Below are 17209 nucleotides of genomic sequence, written 5' to 3'. Positions count from 1 at the left end.
CGATAGGGTTTGATCCTCAGCGGGGACAATGCATGGCAGCGACCGAGGGGATTCCTGTTCCCCTGTGTAGGAGTCCAGACTCTGAGTCTGGGCTGAACAGGGCAAAGTTCCCGTGTTTGGACAGGCTCAGGGGCTGCCCCCGGGGAGCGGGGGGCTGGGCGCGGGGGCGAGCAGGCAACGGAAAAACGGACACGGGGACAAACGGCCCCGGAGCTTCAGTTGCAGCGGCAGCAGCGGCGGCGGCAGTCGCAGCAGCGGCAGCAGCAGCGAAAGCAGCAGCGAAAGCAGCAAAACCAGTCACTTTGAGGACTCCCTCGCCCGCTGTCCCGCACCCTCTCCCGCTCTCCCTTTCCCGGTGTCCCCTCCTCTCCCAGTCCCCCTCTCCCCTTGCCGGGCCATGTCCCCAGCCCGCCCCCGGCCCCGGGCGGGGCGGCCCCGTCCCCGGCCCCGGACCCGGCCCCGGCCCCGCCCCGGTTCCCGGCCCCGTCCCCGTCCCCGTCCCGGTTCCCGGCCCCGGCCCCGTCCACGTCCCCGTCCCGGTTCCCGGCCCCGGCCCCGTCCCCGTCCCCGCCCCGGTTCCCGTCCCCGTCCCCGGCCCCGGCCCTGTCCCCGTCCCGGTTCCCGGCCCCGGCCCCGTCCCCGTCCCCGGCCGTCCCGCCGGGGTCTCGCCTCCGCCCGGCTCTGGTCGTGCTGGCGGTGGCGCTGCTGGGCGGGCATCAGTGCCTGGAGCTCGGGCGGCACCGCCGCCCTCTGGCTCCGCCTGGCCCGAGCCCGGCCCCGGCCCCGACGTGGGCTCCAGTCCCGGCCCCGGCCCCGGCTCCTCCCGGGCCCCGCGGAGGACACACGCGGTGCGGCCGCTCCCGCCGCCCCCGCTGCGGCTTCCCCGGCCCGAGCTCCGCCGCTCGGCAGCGCGGCCGTCGGCCCCGAGCCGCCGCTGTCCCGTTCCAGGGACAGAACGCCTGGGGAGGGCCGGCCCGGGGCGCTCGGGGAGCGCTCGGGGGCCGCTCCTGGCCCCGGGCCGAGCGCTGACAGCCCCGTCCCGCCCGCAGGGAAGGCGCAGGAGGAGGCCCTGCAGGAGCGGTACCGGCTGGGTTCGCTGCTGGGCAGCGGCGGCTTCGGCAGCGTCTTCGCAGCCACGCGGCTCTCGGACGGCGCCCCGGTGAGCGGCGGGGCCGGCGGCGGGCGCAGGAGGAGGGGGCGGAGGTGGAGGAGGAGGAGGAGGAGGTGGAGGAGGAGGAGGGGGATGGGGCTGCGCAGGGCAGGCGGGCGAGCTCAACTCGCTGCTCTCCCTTGCTCGCAGGTGGCCATCAAAAGGGTGCCACGGAACCGCGTCCGGCACTGGGGCGAGCTGGTGAGTGAGCGGGGCCAGCGGCAGAAGCTGGGCAGGGATGAGCCGAGGCCCGGCAGGGTGGAAGCCACCAGGACACCTCGAGGGAGAGCGGGCGTAGGGCCAGCGCAGGGCGCAGAGCATCCCGGGCTGGGTGAGGGGTTCCCGACCCCCGGCACGGCATCAGCCCCACTGATGGCATCGCGCTCCTCCCGCAGCCCGACGGCACCAGCGCACCCCTGGAGGTCGTGCTGCTGGACAAGGTCTCCACTGGCTTTCCCGGTGTCGTCCAGCTGCTGGAATGGCTTGAGCTCCCCAACGACATCGTGATGGTGCTGGAACGCCCAGAGCACTCTCAGGACCTGCACCATTTCATTCGGGAACGGGTGGTCCTGTCCGAGGAGTTGGCGCGGGATCTGTTCCGCCAGGTGCTGGAGGCCGTGCGGCACTGCACCAGCTGCGGGGTCCTGCACAGGGACATCAAGCCCAAGAACATCCTGGTTGACCTGGCCACCGGGCAGGCCAAATTGATTGACTTTGGCTGTGGCACCTACCTGCAGGACACAGCCTACACTCGCTTTGCAGGTGAGCCCACACAGGGGTGTGCTCTCAATCCCGTCATCTCATGGCCCAACACCTCACAGCCCAAGCTGGGTGTGGCAGCGGGGATTCTCCCTTTTGCTGCCCTTCATGGCACTGAGATTTCAGCTGAGCTGCTTTTGAGCAGGGCTGGGTGGGGAGCCAGCTTCCAGCCCTGCTGGCAGCCTTTGCCCACCACTCTGGGCAGGACTGAGGCTAGGGCTGGGCAGCCAGCCCAACAAAAACACCCCTGGGTGGGGTAGCAGAGAGGGGTGGCCAGAACCTGTGTCCCAGCCGGTTTGGGGTGCAGGTGAGAAAGGGCTTGGACTGCTCCACTCACCTGGTTTCTTTTGGCTTCATAATGGTTTTTGGGGCAGTGCAGGCAGGGAGGATGAGGGCATGGTTTTCCCAAGCACTGAGTGGGATTTTCCTCCTCATGGTCGGGCCTTGCCAGGGCTTCCACTGCTCTCTTCCAACCCCAGTGGCTTCTTTTCCATCCCCGAGTCTGTACACAAGTCCCAGGTGCTGGCGAGAGGGCAGCGGTCACCCCGTGTGCCACTGGGGCGGCCCCCACACACCCAGGGATGCTGGAGCCAGGCTCAGGGAGCAGCAGCGTCCCCCTGATGAACCCCATCTGTATTCCATAGGAACACGGTCATACAGCCCCCCGGAATGGACCCAGTTTGGCTGGTACTACGGCAAGCCAGCTACCATCTGGTCCCTGGGCATCCTGCTGCACCAGATGGTCTGCGGGGAGCACCCTTTCAGGAGGGGCTGGAACATCAGCTGTGACCATGAGCTCTCGCTGCCAGGACGGCTCTCTCAAGGTGGATCCTCATCTCTGGCCACGGGGGCAATACCAGTGCTGGGAGACAGCAGCAGCTCGTGAGCATCCCTCTCTGGCAGCTGCTGAGGAGGTGGCACATGTCCTGCTCTCCTGCTCTCCTCCAAAACAGGGAATTGATGGGGAAGTTTAGGCCCAGCTCTGAGCACATCCAGCATGGCCTGGGCACGGGAATAGTGGGGCAAAGCCAACAGGAGCCTTCTCCAACTGACCGGTGGTTTCTGGTTTCTCTGTCCAGAGTGCCAAGATCTGATCAGGAGGTGTTTATCCATGCTGCACTCGGACAGGCCCTCATTAGAAGAGCTGTTCCGTGATCCCTGGCTGCAGGATATTGATCTGCCCTAGAAGAAGGGAGAGAGCCACAGGCACACTTTGATGCAAGGCCCTGGTAAGTTACAGCTCCACACATGCCTTGGCAATCAGAAGCAAAGGAACGCAGACATTTTGTCCTGCCTGTGCCACTGCCCAGGGGTCATCAGATGGGAACACGCAGCCCTTGTGCTGGAGCTGAGCTGCTCTGCCCAGCACTGCTGGCCACCATCCGAACTGGTTTTGCTTGTCCTGGTTCCCTGACAGCTGGGGCCCTGGGCAGAACCCTGACAGCCTGGGCTCACCCCAGGGAAGGAGAAGAAGCCCCTGGAGAAGCTGTACCAGGTGGGGCTGTTGCTGCTGGGGACAGTGAGGACGACATCAAGGATGACAACCTCTTCCTCCACCTGGTCACCGGCAGCTGAGGATGATGGACTTTGATTCTGACACCTTCTCCAAAGCCAGGCTCCACAGGGAATTTGCAGGTGAGTCCACACGCAGGGGGATGCTCCCAGATTTGGGCATTGCACAGCCTGGCCGGGAACCAAAGGTTCCCCCATTGCTGGGGCGGATGCAGCTGATCCTTCAGTCAGCTGCCAGGCTGCTTTTGGCAGGGCTGGGGGGATGGGCTGGGGTGCTGATGAAATGGGAGTGGGCTCCTGGCCCTGCCAACAGCCCCAGCACCCACCGTGCCCCGGGCTGGGGCTGGGGCTGGGGCAGCCAGCCCGACACAAAGAAACCCCCATGGTGGGAGCAGAGGTGGGACTCCAGAACCTGTGCAGGGGCTGCTTTGCTTTGCAGGCAAGGAAGGGCTTGGGCTGCTCCACTGCCCCTCTTTGCTTTGGGATCACCGTTATTTTGGGGGGCAGTGCAGGGGGGAAGGGAGACAGCCTGGGCTTCCCTCACCTGTGGGTGGGTTTTTCCCTGGCCTGCAGGGGTTGGGCCTTCCTTAGCCCCTGACAGAGATAAGATTTTTGACCTTTTTTCTTGTTCCCCTTTTTGTCTGTAATCTATTTTCAATAATTTGTTGTGTGTTTTTCTAGAGGAAGCGTTCCAGGTGGGGTCCAGTCTGGATGGGGAAGTGCTTGGGAGCAGCTGTGGTGTGGATGGGCCGTGCCCTGGGAGAAGGATGAGGACATCGTTTGGGACCAGCTTTTCTTCCAGCGAGGGATGGCGTGAGGTGGGTCCTGTCTGCTTGGCATGGTGGGATCAGAGCTTTGGGGAGATGGCAGCGAGCACAGGAGCATCCTGCTCTGGGCAGCTGCTGAGGGCTGGATGTGCCGTGGCCGGCTGCAGGCTGGGCACATGTCCTGCCCTCCTGCTCTGCTCCCACAGGCAGCAGGGATGGGCAGCTCTGGGCACAGCTCTGGGCACGGCCAGCATGGCCTGGGCACTGCGGGCGGCTGGGACAAGGGGACAGGAGCCTTCAGCTGACGGGCGCTTTCTGGTTTCTCTCCTTGCAGCCAGGCTCTGCGCGTGCTGAGGCTGCTCTGGGCTCTGCCAGGGCTCTGCTGGAGCTCAGCACCGGGCTGCAATCAGCCAAAGAAGAAATGGGGTGACCTGCAGCACAGACCTGCTTGAGCATTTCAGCATCACAGCTCAAGTTTGCAGAGTGTACACCTCCAAGGGCAAACATGACACCACCCAAAAATTAAACTTGTTCAATAGCTTCTGAAATGAAATCAATCTGGGATGACCCCAAATGATATTTTGCAACTTGCTCAAGCTGTAGCTCAGCCCTTCTCTGAACTGTTCTCTCCCCCACCTGCCTTTTACTTCCCAACTGCTCCCTCTTGTCCCCCAGTGAGTTCCCAGCCCATGGCAGTCTCCATCACACTGTTGCCTTCCTTGGTGCCCCTCACCATGAGGAAGGCCGAGCCCCAGGCTTGGGGACTCATCCTGTCACTGGATGAGGAGCAGCAATGTCTCAGAGGTCCAGTGGGATTTTAGTGTCATTCAGAGCTGCTTTCCAGCCCTCAGCTGTCCTCACTGCTGAGTTCCCACTCCCTTTTCCTCGTCCTTGCAGCAGGATGAGCTCTGTGAATCCCCTTGAGCCTCCCCACTCTGCCCAGCCCACGCACCCACCTCAGTTATGCTGAAGCTGCAGCTTCTCTGTCTCCTGTGGCACACCAGTCCAGTCCCCTGTGCGGGGAGCCCCAGCCCCAGAGCACAGCACTCAGCTGTGCACTCCGGGCTGGAGCAGCTCCCTCCCAGCCCCAGCCCAGGGACTCCTCTGGCCCCGGGGCTTGGGGCACTGTCAGCACCCGCTGCTCCAGCCACCGCTTCTGCTGGTCCTGACAGCAGCACCCAAAGTGGGGCTGATCCCGAGGGAGCAGCAGCAGGGCCTGGATCTGATCCCTGACTCTGGGGCAGGGCTGGACAAATGACACCCAGCAGCAGCAGCAGCACATGGAGCTGACTCTCAGCACAGCCCCTGCCACTCTTGCCTCCCGTGTGCAGCGGTGTCACAGCAGCCTGAGGCACCTGGGAGCACCCTGAGCCATGCCAGGGTCAGTGCCAGGAGCATCCCCTGGCGCTGTTTAAAACCGGCTCAGCAGGAACTGGGGATGCAAACAGGATGAACCTGAGCATCTCCCACCAGCAGATACCTCAGAGCTTACACAGTAACACGGCCGTGACTCTCCCAAACTGGATTTAGGAATGGCACACCTACTGCAGCCATTGGATCATGAGCTGCCCAGATCCCTTTGGGACTCCTGCTTTTGGTGTCTCTGCTTCCTCTCCCTGCCCCAAGGAGGCTCCTCTCTTCCTCTCCCTGCCCTGACAAGACAGTCACACAAATAAAGACATGGGATTACCAGGTGCTGAGGAGCTGTAGAAGGAGCCTTCTCTAGGTCTGGCCTGTTTCCAAAACCCGCACAGTCTCCCTCAGCAAGGAACCTCCTTGTCCACCCTCTCCAAGGGTGTCAAGCTCAGGAAGGGATTCCTGACACCCTGTCCAGCTGGGAGAGCTCCCGTGTCTCCATACCAGGGGATAAAACCAAACCCAGGAACCCTGGGGGGACTGAGATTGTGGCATGGGGACATCTGTATTTATTTCCCAGTGGCAAACAAAAATGTGGAATGGTGCCAGAGCTTGTTTTGATCTACATCAGCTTTTGATAATTGTCCCTCCTCCTGACAGCGACTCCTCTGCAGCTGCACTGGGAGATCTCTGGGGCTGAGTCCACTAAGAGGAGATTTCAGTGGGGCTGAGGTGCTCGAGGGGGCCCATTTCAATGCTCTGCTGAAGTCCAAGGACATTGTGTTTCCCCGAGGAGCAACGCTCCTTTCTGGCACTCACTGCCCCGTGAGGGACATTATTCAGTTGCTGCCATTGGGTGAGTTCCAGCCACAGGGAGAGGGAGGAGGAGATGATCCCACCCATGGCTGCTGCTGGGTCCAGACTCTGGGTGAGATAAAGCCGAGACAGAGCTTCAGCATCTCCCCCAAAATCACAGAATCACAGAAGGGCTTGGCTTGGAAAAGACCTTCAAGTTCATCTCCTTCCATGCCCCCTTCCACTATCCCAGGCTGGTCAAAGCCCTGTCCAACCTGGCCTTGGACACTGCCAGGGATCCAGGGGCAGCCACAGCTTCTGTGGGCAAGCTCTGATCTCTGCCCAGGTGAGCAGGGACAAGACCCAAGGGAACGGCTGGAGCTGGGCCAGGGCAGGGCTGGGCTGGAGATCAGCAAAAGCTTCTTCCCCCAGAGGGGGCTCAGGCACTGCCCAGACTCCACAAGGAATGGGCATAGCCCAGAGGCTGTTGGAGTTCCAGGAGCCATTGGACCCCGCTCCCGGGGCTGCACAGGCTGCGATTGTTGGGGTGTCTGTGCAGGGCTGGGGGCTGGACTTGATGATCCCAATGGGTCCCTCCCAGCTCAGCCCCTTCTTAAATTCTCACCCTTTGGATCAGCCTTTGTGTCCCTTCGAGGCGCTGGCAGAGCTGCTGGGGACAGGGCAGGAGCGGGGCAGCCCCAGCGTTCCCCTGTCTGTGACACCCAGAAGTGACAGCCCCAGCGCTCCCCTGTCTGTGACACCCCAGAGTGACAGCCCCAGCGCTCCCCTGCCTGTGACACCCCAGCGGTGACAGCCCCAGCGTCCCCTGCCTGTGACACCCCAGCGGTGACAGCCCCAGCGTTCCCCTGTCTGTGATACCCCAGAGTGACAGCCCCAGTGTTCCCCTGTCTGTGACACCCCAGGGTGACAGCCCCAGCGTTCCCTTGTCTGTGGCACCCCAGTGGTGACAGCCCCAGCGTTCCCTCCCTGGAGTCGCTCCAAGGGAAGCGTCCAGAGCCGCGTCCAGTCAATGGAACTGTCCGGCCACTGACCAGCCCAGCCTGGGCTGATGTGGATTGCTCTGCAGACAGCTCGGGGAAGGTGTAAGAGGCCGTCTGAAGCCCCCACATTTGCCTACCGGTTGCCACAAGCAAAAACCCCTTCCCCCATTACAGTACCGGCTTGGAGAGAGCGGCAGTGCAGGTGCAGTTGCTGTACCGTTACGTTAGCTGTTCTGAACAAGGCCTGGCAAGGAGTTGGCAAGGAATTGGCAAGGACTTGGCATGAAGCCACCAAGGAACGGCCTACTGCATATTTGCCCACTCTCCTCCTGAATCTGAATGAACTTTTAGGGTGACCCTAATCATCTCTCACTGAAGACCTCTCATCTGCCCCGTGACCACTGTGACAGACGGACGGAGATGGAAAACCCTCCTCCCAAGGACTGAGACTGAGACCCCTCCCACAGGGAGAGGGGAAACCACTAATGACACGACCTGTTCTTCTTCAGTAATTCCAACGGACTTATTCTTCATTGTGTTCGTCCTGCCTTGGTGGTTTCAGTGGACTCACCTGTTCCCCCACAGCAATCACAAGAGACTCTCATTGTCCAGCATGTTCCCCCCTCTTTCCTCTGTGGACTATAACTGTGAGGATCTCGCCTGTGTTGGTAGCTATTCCTATCCCCCTCTTTTCTCTCTCTCTCTCTCTCTATCCTTTTATCTCCTTTCTGATCCCCACTATCGCATTTACTGTTTTGGCCCTTAATAAAGGCGCATTTGTTGTGATTAACTGATAGTCTCTTGCTGTTTGCCGTTTTGCACTTTTGGGATTGGTGAAAAGAACCATCACGACACCCCGCACAAGCAGATCGTGACAGATGGCCAGGGTGTCAGACCCAGCCAGCAGGAGTTTAGGAGGGCTAGGTCGTGTTTGACCAACCTGGTCTCCTTTCATGACCAGGTGACCCTCCTGGTGGATGCAGGACAGGCTGTGGATGTGTCTGTTTGGACTCCAGCAAGGCCTTTGGCACTGTCCCCCACAGCACACTCCTGGAAAAGCTGCAGCCCACGGCTGGGCCAGGAGCACTCTGTGCTGGGTTCAGAACTGGCTGGATGGCCGGCCCAGAGAGTGGTGGTGAGCAGTGCTGCATCCAGCTGGGGACAGTCACCAGTGGTGTCCCTCAGGGCTCTGTGCTGGGCCAGCTCTGTTCAATATTTTTATTGACCACATGGATGAGGGCATTGAGGTTTTCATTGGTAAATCTGCAGATGACACTAAGCTGGGAGCACGTGTCCATCTGTTGGAAGGCAGGAGGGCTCTGCAGGGACACCTGGAACAGTTGGATGGATGGGTAGAATCCAATAGGATGAAGTTTAATAAATCCAAGTGCCCAGTCCTGCATTTTGGCCACAATAACCCCCTGCACTGCTCTAGGCTGGGGTCGGCGTGGCTGGACAGTGCCCAGGCAGAAAGGGACCTGGGGCCACTGGTCGACAGCAGGCTGAACACGAGCCAGCAGTGTGCCCTGGTGGCCAAGAAGGCCAATGGCTCCTGGCCTGGATCAGGAATGGTGTGGCCAGCAGGAGCAGAGAGGTCATTCTTCCCCTGTACTTGGCACTGCTGTGCTTGGCATTCCTCCCCTGTACTGGCACCCTACCTCGAGTGCCGTGTCCAGTTCTGGGCTCCCCAATTTGGGAAGGACATGGAGGGGCTGGAGCGTGTCCAAAGAAGGACAACAAGGCTGGTGAGGGGTCTGGAACACAAGTCCTGTGAGGAATGCCTGAGGGAGCTGGGGTTGTTTAGCTTGGAGAAGACTCAGAGGTGACCTTATCACTCTCTACACTCTCTGAAAGGTGGTTGCAGTCAGGTGGGGGTCGGTCTCTTTCTCCTCACAGCAACTGACTGAACAAGAGGACACAGTCTTAAGCTGCACCAAGGGAAATTTAGGTCAGCTATTAGGAAAAAAGTTTTTTTATGGAAAGGGTGATAAATTACTGGACTTGTTTGTCCAGGGAGGTGGTGGAGTCACCATCATGGGATGTGTTTAAAAAAAGACTGGATGTGGCACTCGGTGCCATGGTTTAGCTGAGGTGGTGTTAGGGCATGGGTTGGACTTGATGACCTTAAAGGTCTCTTCCAACCCAGCAATTCTGTGATTCTGTCATTGTGTGACATCACAGACCAGGTTGTGGCATCATATAGTTGGCTGTGACATCTCTGGTTTATTATGCGACATCACAGAGCAGGCTGTGACATCAGAGCATGCCTGTATGACATCACAGAGCAGAGCAAGCTGTGAGGTCAAAGAGTGTGCTGTGACATTATAGAGTGGCTGTGTTCCATCACTGAAGGTGTTGTGACATCACACAGTGGGTCTGTGTGACCACAGAGGTGCTGTGTGACATGTTAAGTGAGTTCTGCCATCACAGAGCAGGCTGTGACATCACAGAGCAGGCTGTGACATCACAGAGGAGGTTGTGATGTCACAAAGTTGGCTGTGACATTACAGGCTGGCTGTGTGACATCACAGAATGGGCTGTGAGGCCACAGAGAAGACTCTGCCATCATAGAAAAGGGCTCTGTGACATCACAGAGCAGCGGTGTGATGCCACAGAGAAGGCTGAGACAATAGAGAGTGGGTTGTGACATCACAGAGCTGACTGTGAAATCACAGGGCAGGCTGTGACATCACAGCGAGGCTGCATAACATCACAAAGGTAGCTGTGCCATCATAGAGCTGGCTGTGACATCACAGGGTGGCTGTGACATCACAGCCTGGGCTGTGACATCACAGGGCAGATGTTGTGACATCACAGAGCACACTGGGACCTCAAAGAGCAGGCTGTGACATCACAGGGCACCTGTATGAAATCACAGGTGGCCTGTTACATCTCCGAGTGGGCTGTGTGACATTACAGGGCAGCTGTGTGACATCACAGGGGCTGTGTGACATCAGAGGTGGCTGTGTGACATCACAGGAGGTTGTATGACACCACAGGGGCTGTGTGGCATGGGGTTCCAGGGCAGGGCAAGGCTGGACCTGCCCCTTCCTCCCCCACACACAAAAAGTTTCCAGCCCACAATCTCCTCCAGTCTGTCACAACAGGCAGTGTGGGAGGTGAAATCCCAGCTGTGGCCATGGGCACCTGCAGGAAGAAGGACAGCTCTTTTCCAGAGGAATGAAAGCCCCAGTTCTCGGTTTATTTCTGATTTAATTGCCTGGAATTTATTTGGTTTTGTTGTTGCTTTGTTTCCTGTTCTGTGCCTGAAGTGTCCAGTCAGGAGCAGAGTGACGCTTGCCAAGGAACTTTGTGGTGCTGTTGCTCAATATTAAATCTGGTTTTTGCTGCTCCCTTGCTGGGGATTTTTTCAGCGCTCTCAAGCCCTTGTTGGCAACAGGGTGAAGGAGCCCTGGGCCAGGCTCTGGCCCTGAGGGACACGGGGACGCTGCCGGGGGGTCCCTGTCCCCTGTCCCGCCCCCCATGGCCCTGTGTCAGGCTCGGGGGTCGATCTCGTGGAACATCCTCTGGGGGAGGCTGCGGCGCCGGGGGCGGGGGTACCCGGGGGGACAGGGGACCCCGCTGTGCACGAGCAGCGTTGGACTTCTCTGGGGGAAATGGGAGGGGGGGCTGGGGCAGAGTCACCTCCCCAGTGACCTCACACAGCCCCTGTGATGTCACACAGCCCCTGTGGTGTCACAACCCACTCCTGGATGCCACATAGCTCCCTTGTGATGTCATAGGCCCAACTCTGCGATGTCACTCTGTGATGTCACAAAGCTGTGCTGTTACAGAAGATTCTGTGATGTCAGAAATTCACCCTGTACTATGACGTCACAAAGTCATCCAGTGACATCACAGTCTGTTCCATGATGTCATAGCCTGCTCTATGATGTCACACAGCCAACTCGGTGATGTCACAACCCACACTCTGATGTCACAGAGCCACTCTCTACATGACGGCAGAGTCTGCCCTATGGCCTCACACTATGATGTCACACCCTGCTGTGTGATGTCACAAGCCCCTCAGTGATGTCACAAAACCCTCCCTGTGATGTCATACTGCCACTCTGTAATGTCACAGCACACACTTTGACCTCACTGCCCGCTCTATGATGTCATACAGCCATGCCATGATGTCACAGCCTGCTCTCTGATGTCACACTGTCCCCTCTATCATGCCATAGCTGCTTGATGACCTCACACAACACGCTCTGTGATGTCATAGCCCAGTCTGTGACCTCACACAACCCACGCTGTGCTGTCACACAGCCCCTCTCTGACATCACAGCTGCTCTGTGCCTCCGTGACACAGCCACAGAGGCGCTGCTGTGACACAGCCCCCTCTGGGACACCCCACAGCCCCTGCCAGTGCTGAGCCCCTGTGAGCTCTGTCTGCGCCCTGCTCGTGTCCCTGCGATGCCCTGGCAGTGCCCCAGCCCTGCTGGGCTGTGCACAGGAGCTGCTCCTGGCCACAGCTGTCTCTCTGCAGCGCTGCCCTTGCCAGGAGCTGCCTCTGGGCCAGGAGCCTGGCCCAGCTCAGCAGCACAGACACAGCACCAGGACGTTAATGACCCTCTGGGGCTTTGGTGCTCTTTGCATCGGACCCAGACCTCAGAGTGTGCTCAAAGAACTTCTCAAGAACTCAAAGTCAGATTCAAAGCCCAGACTTTCTTTAACTTTTAATGGGTCCCACTGAGGGACACAATTCATGTGAAAGTGTCCCTGGGTTCCAGTTAGAGCAGAACACTGGAGGCAGTGATGACAGCTGGGGACAAACAAGGCAAAGGTGTCTCTGGTGCTGAGCAAACCTGGATATCACCATGGTGTCCTTGGACCTGCATTGTCACACTGACCCACGGTTCCATGAGGTTCCCCAGTGTCACCATGGTCACTGTCAGAGGCTGGATGAGATCAGTGTCCCGAGACACCTTGGGTTGAGCTGTCAATCAGTCCCACAGCTGGGACAGCGCTAACCCGGCTCTGAACGCCCGAGCAATCACAAGACCCAGCTGGGGGGAGGCCCACGAAGGCCCAGGGGCTTAAAACCAAGGAGCACAAGGTCAGCCCCTGCTATGGACTCTGCCTTCTTCTAGGGTTTGTGTCTCACCCACACTGGAACCCCAGGAGCTGGGAGCCACACGTGTGTCTTTCTGTGGAGCTTCTGTCTTTCTGTCTCTCTGTCTCTTTCCTCTCCTTCTAATGCTCTTTCTATGGAACATTTTTGGGTCCCTGAACAACTGAAGTGTTTAAGGCTGAGAGGTCCAGCTTGTTCTGGTGCTTTCCATGAACTGATTGAACTCTTGATTTATGAACCAATGCACTAGATGTGGAATCCTCTACACTGAACTCAGAAACAAACGCCCTCTGTCAGAGCATTTTCATCTTCTAGATCACTTCCAAGATGCCCATGGCGATGTTGCAATGATTATCACACAGCTCTCCATTTCTGGATGCAGGCTCTGCAGATTCTTTCTCTGCATTCAGTCAGGCTTGCATTCCCTGACAATTCCTGGTAGCCCGTCATGGTTTCTTAGGGCAGAACAGTAACAATGAAAACCTTACCAATGGCACAACTGCCCAGCCCACAAGGAAAAGAAAGAACAAGCTGTCAAGTTCTTCAAACATTTGTCCTCCTGTGCTGCAAGAGTTGAGCTGCACACAAGGTGTGGAAAGCCTAGAGAAGCTGCAGTTGGTGCCACATCTTGTGACAGAAGCTGCACCTCGTTCTCCAGGAAAGGTTCTTGGAAAGAGCAAACAGGAGTGTGGAGAAGATTCTGGGAAAACTGAAACAGCTTTTAGGAAATGAAATGAAAATGGAAAGAAACAATCCAAGATGTTTTTCTCTGTTTATTTTTATGCTCCCCTTTTCCATGTTGCACTGCTTCTCCATCCCCTTAATCCAAATAGATCTCAGCTCTAAGATCCATGACATGGCAAGTTTTAGACACTGTAAAATACCATGAGCTACACACAGTTTTTGCCTTCCCCTGGTTTACTTGGAAAGCAGTGATGGAGACTAAGTGCAGCCCTTGGGTCAGGTACAAATTCAGCATTCAGGGAATGTGCTCCCCTAGGGTTTGATCCTCAGCGGGGACAATGCACAGCAGCGCTCAAGGGGATTCCTGTTCCGCTGTGCAGGAGTCCAGACTCTGAGTCTGGGCTGAACAGGGCAAAGTTCCCGTGTTTGGACAGGCTCAGGGGCTGCCCCTGGGGAGCGGGGGGCTGGGCGCGGGGGCGAGCGGGCAACGGAAAAACGGACACGGGGACAAACGGCCCCGGAGCTTCATTTGCAGCGGCGGCTGCAGCAGCGAAAGCAGACAAAGCAGTGATTTTGTCGCATTCCTCTTGATTCTCCTCTCCCTTTCCCGCTGTCCCCTCCTCTCCCAATCTCTCTCTCCCCATTCCCGGCCGGGCCATGTCCTCAGCCCGCCCCCAGCCCCGGGCGGGTCTGCCCCGGCCCCGTCCCCGTCCCCGGCCGTCCCGCCGGGGTCTCGTCTCCGCCCGGCTCTGGTCGTGCTGGCGGTGGCGCTGCTGGGCGGGTATCAGTGCCTGGGGCTGGGGCGGCACCGCCGCCCTCTGGCTCCGCCTGGCCCGAGCCCGGCCCCGGCCCCGACGTGGGCTCCAGTCCCGGCCCCGGCCCCGGCTCCTCCCGGGCCCCGCGGAGGACACACGCGGCGCGGCCGCTCCCGCCGCCCCCGCTGCGGCTTCCCCGGCCCGAGCTCCGCCGCTGTCCCGTTCCAGGGACAGAACGCCTGGGGAGGGCCGGCCCGGGGCGCTCGGGGGGCGCTCGGGGGCCGCTCCTGGCCCCGGGCCGAGCGCTGACAGCCCCGTCCCGCCCGCAGGGAAGGCGCAGGAGGAGGCCCTGCAGGAGCGGTACCGGCTGGGTTCGCTGCTGGGCAGCGGCGGCTTCGGCAGCGTCTTCGCAGCCACGCGGCTCTCGGACGGCGCCCCGGTGAGCGGCGGGGCCGGCGGCGGGCGTAGGAGAAGGGGGCGGAGGAGGAGGAGGAGGAGGAGGAGGAGGAGGAGGGGGAAGGAGGAGGAGGTGGAGGGGGCGGAGGAGGAGGAGGATGGGGCCCGGCGGGGCGGGCGGCGCGCTCAACCCACTGCTCTCTCTTGCTCGCAGGTGGCCATCAAAAGGGTGCCACGGAACCGCGTCCGGCACTGGGGCGAGCTGGTGAGTGAGCGGGGCCAGCGGCAGAAGCCGGGCCGTGCCGGGTGGCGAGGAGCCGGGGCCCGGCAGGGTGGGAGCCGCCGGGAGCCCTGCAGGGAGAGCGGGCATGGGCTGAGCGGGGCATGCAGAGCATCCCGGGCTGGCTGAGGGGTTCCCCAACCCTGGCACGGCCTCAGCCCCACTGACGGCATTGCGCTCCTCCCGCAGCCCGACGGCACCAGCGCACCCCTGGAGGTCGTGCTGCTGGACAAGGTGTCCTCTGGCTGCACTGGTGTCATTCAGCTCCTGGAGTGGCTTGAGCTCCCTGACAGCGTCGTGCTGGTGCTGGAGCGTCCGGAGCGGTGCCAGGAGCTGTCGGGTTTCCTGGCGGAGCGGAGGTTCCTGCCGGAGGAGGAGGCGCGGGGGCTGTTCCGCCAGGTGCTGGAGGCTGTGCGGCACTGCACCAGCTGCGGGGTCCTGCACAGGGACATCAAGCCTGAGAACATCCTGCTCGACCTGGCCACCGGGCAGCTGAAACTGATTGACTTTGGCTGTGGCGCCTTCCTCCAAGACACAGCCTACACCCAGTTTGCAGGTGAGCTCTGCCGGGGGATGCTCCTGGGCATCTCATGGCCCAGCCGGGGTGCAGCCCCAGGGCTCCCCCTATTGCAGCCAGGATGGGATTAATGCTGGAGCCAAGCTGATTTGGGTGGGGGTGTGAGGGGGACCAGCTCCAGCCCTGCCGACAGCCTTCAGCACCCACTGTGGCCTGGGCTAAGGCTGGAGCTGGGGCAGCCAGCCTGACAAAAACCCCAGTGGGGGTAGCAGAGAGGGGCGTCTGACCCTGTGCCCTGGATGGTTTGGTGTGCAGGCGAGAAGGGCTTGGACTGCTCTGCTCCCATTGTTTGCCTTGACTGGTTAACATTTTTGGGGGGCCGTGCAGGCGGGGAGTAGAGCGGGCTTTCTCCACCACTGGATGAGTTTTGCTTTTGTGTGTCATGGTTGGGCCTTCCCAGGATTTCTGCTGCCCTCTTCCAACACCAGTGGCTTCTTTTCCAGCCCCAAGTCTGTACACATGTCCCAGGTGCTGGTGAGAGGGCAGCAGTCACCCTGTGTGCCACTGGGGCAGCCCCCACATGCCATGGGGTGCTGGGGTCAGGCTCTGGGAGCAGCAGCGTCCCCCTGATGAACTCTGTCTGTGTTCCACAGGAACCCTGTCCTACAGCCCACCAGAGTGGATCCACCACCAATGCTACCACGGCGAGGCAGCGACGATCTGGTCCCTGGGCCTCCTGCTGTACCACCTGGTCATGGGGAAGCACCCGTTCAGGAGGGGCCAGGAGATCATCTGGGGGCGGATCTTGTTCCCACGACGGCTCTCTCAAGGTGGGTCCTCATCTCTGGCCATGGGGGCAATACCAGTGCTGGGAGACAGCAGCAGCTCATGAGCATCCTGCTCTGGCAGCTGCTGAGGAGGTGGCACATGTCCTGCTCTCCTGCTCTCCTCCAAACACAGAATCCATGGGGAAGTTTAGGCCCAGCTCTGGGCACACCCAGCATGGCCTGGGCATGGGAACAGGGGGGCAACTTCTCCAACTGACTGGTGATTTCTGGTTTGTTTCCCCAGAGTGCCAGGATCTCATTAAGAGGTGTTTGTCCATGCAGCCCTTGGACAGGCCATCCTTAGAAGAGCTTTTCCGTGATCCATGGGTGCAGGGTGGTCTTCTGCCCTAGAAGATGGGAGAGATCCACGTGCACAGTTGGATCCAGGGGCCTGGCAGGTAACAGCTCCACACATGTCCTGGCAATCAGTGGCAAAGCCAACCAGACTGGTTTTGTCCTGCCTGTGTCACTGCCCAGGGGGCATCAGATGGGAACACGCAGCCCTTGTGCTGGAGCTGAGCTGCTCTGCCCAGCACTGGTGGCCACCATCTGAGCTGGTTTTGCTTGTCCTGGTTCCCTGACAGCTGGGGCCCTGGGCAGAACCCTGACAGCCTGGGCTCACCCCAGGGAAGGAGAAGAAGCCCCTGGAGAAGCTGTACCAGGTGGGGCTGCTGCTGCTGGGGACAGTGAGGACGACATCAAAAATGACAACCTCTTCTTCCACCTGGCCACCGGCAGCTGAGGATGATGGACTTTGATTCTGACACCTTCTCCAAAGCCAGGCTCCACAGGGAATTTGCAGGTGAGTCCACACGCAGGGGGATGCTCCCAGATTTGGGCATTGCACAGCCTGGCCGGGAACCAAAGGTTCCCCCATTGCTGGGGCAGATGTAGCTGATCCTTCAGTCGGCTGCCAGGCTGCTTTTGGCAGGGCTAGGGGGATGGGCTGGGGTGCTGATGAAATGGGAGTGGGCTCCTGGCCCTGCCAACAGCCCCCGCACCCACCATGCCCCGGGCTGGGGCTGGGGCTGGGGCAGCCAGCCCGACACAAAGAAACCCCCATGGTGGGAGCAGAGGTGGGACTCCAGAACCTGTGCAGGGGCTGCTGTGCTTTGCAGGCAAGGAAGGGCTTGGGCTGCTCCACTGCCCCTGTTTGCTTTGGGATCACCGTTATTTTGGGGGGCAGTGTAGGGGGGAAGGGAGACAGCCTGGGCTTCCCTCACCTGTGGGTGGGTTTTTCCCTGGCCTGCAGGGGTTGGGCCTTCCTTAGCCCCTGACAGAGATAAGATTTTTGACCTTTTTTCTTGTTCCCCTTTTTGTCTGTAATCTATTT

General features: G+C 60.0%; 1 protein-coding gene across 1 annotated transcript; it reads left to right on the top strand.

Annotated features, from left to right (window-relative positions):
• Positions 1-1522: 1522 nt before the first annotated feature.
• On the top strand, positions 1523-16185 carry LOC137467300 (serine/threonine-protein kinase pim-1-like; the record flags this gene model as incomplete). The annotated part of the gene is made up of 7 exons (XM_068178796.1): positions 1523-1912; positions 2554-2768; positions 14224-14295; positions 14467-14517; positions 14722-15088; positions 15703-15879; positions 16121-16185. Coding segments are annotated over exons 1-7 (1203 nt in total), but the record flags the coding sequence as incomplete, so codon positions are not given.
• Positions 16186-17209: the final 1024 nt, after the last annotated feature.

This window comes from Anomalospiza imberbis, unplaced genomic scaffold (assembly GCF_031753505.1).
Source record: "Anomalospiza imberbis isolate Cuckoo-Finch-1a 21T00152 unplaced genomic scaffold, ASM3175350v1 scaffold_58, whole genome shotgun sequence".
NCBI classification, from domain to species: domain Eukaryota; kingdom Metazoa; phylum Chordata; class Aves; order Passeriformes; family Viduidae; genus Anomalospiza; species Anomalospiza imberbis.
Note: the sequence above shows the minus strand (reverse complement) of the source record. Positions and strands in the feature narration are given on the sequence as shown.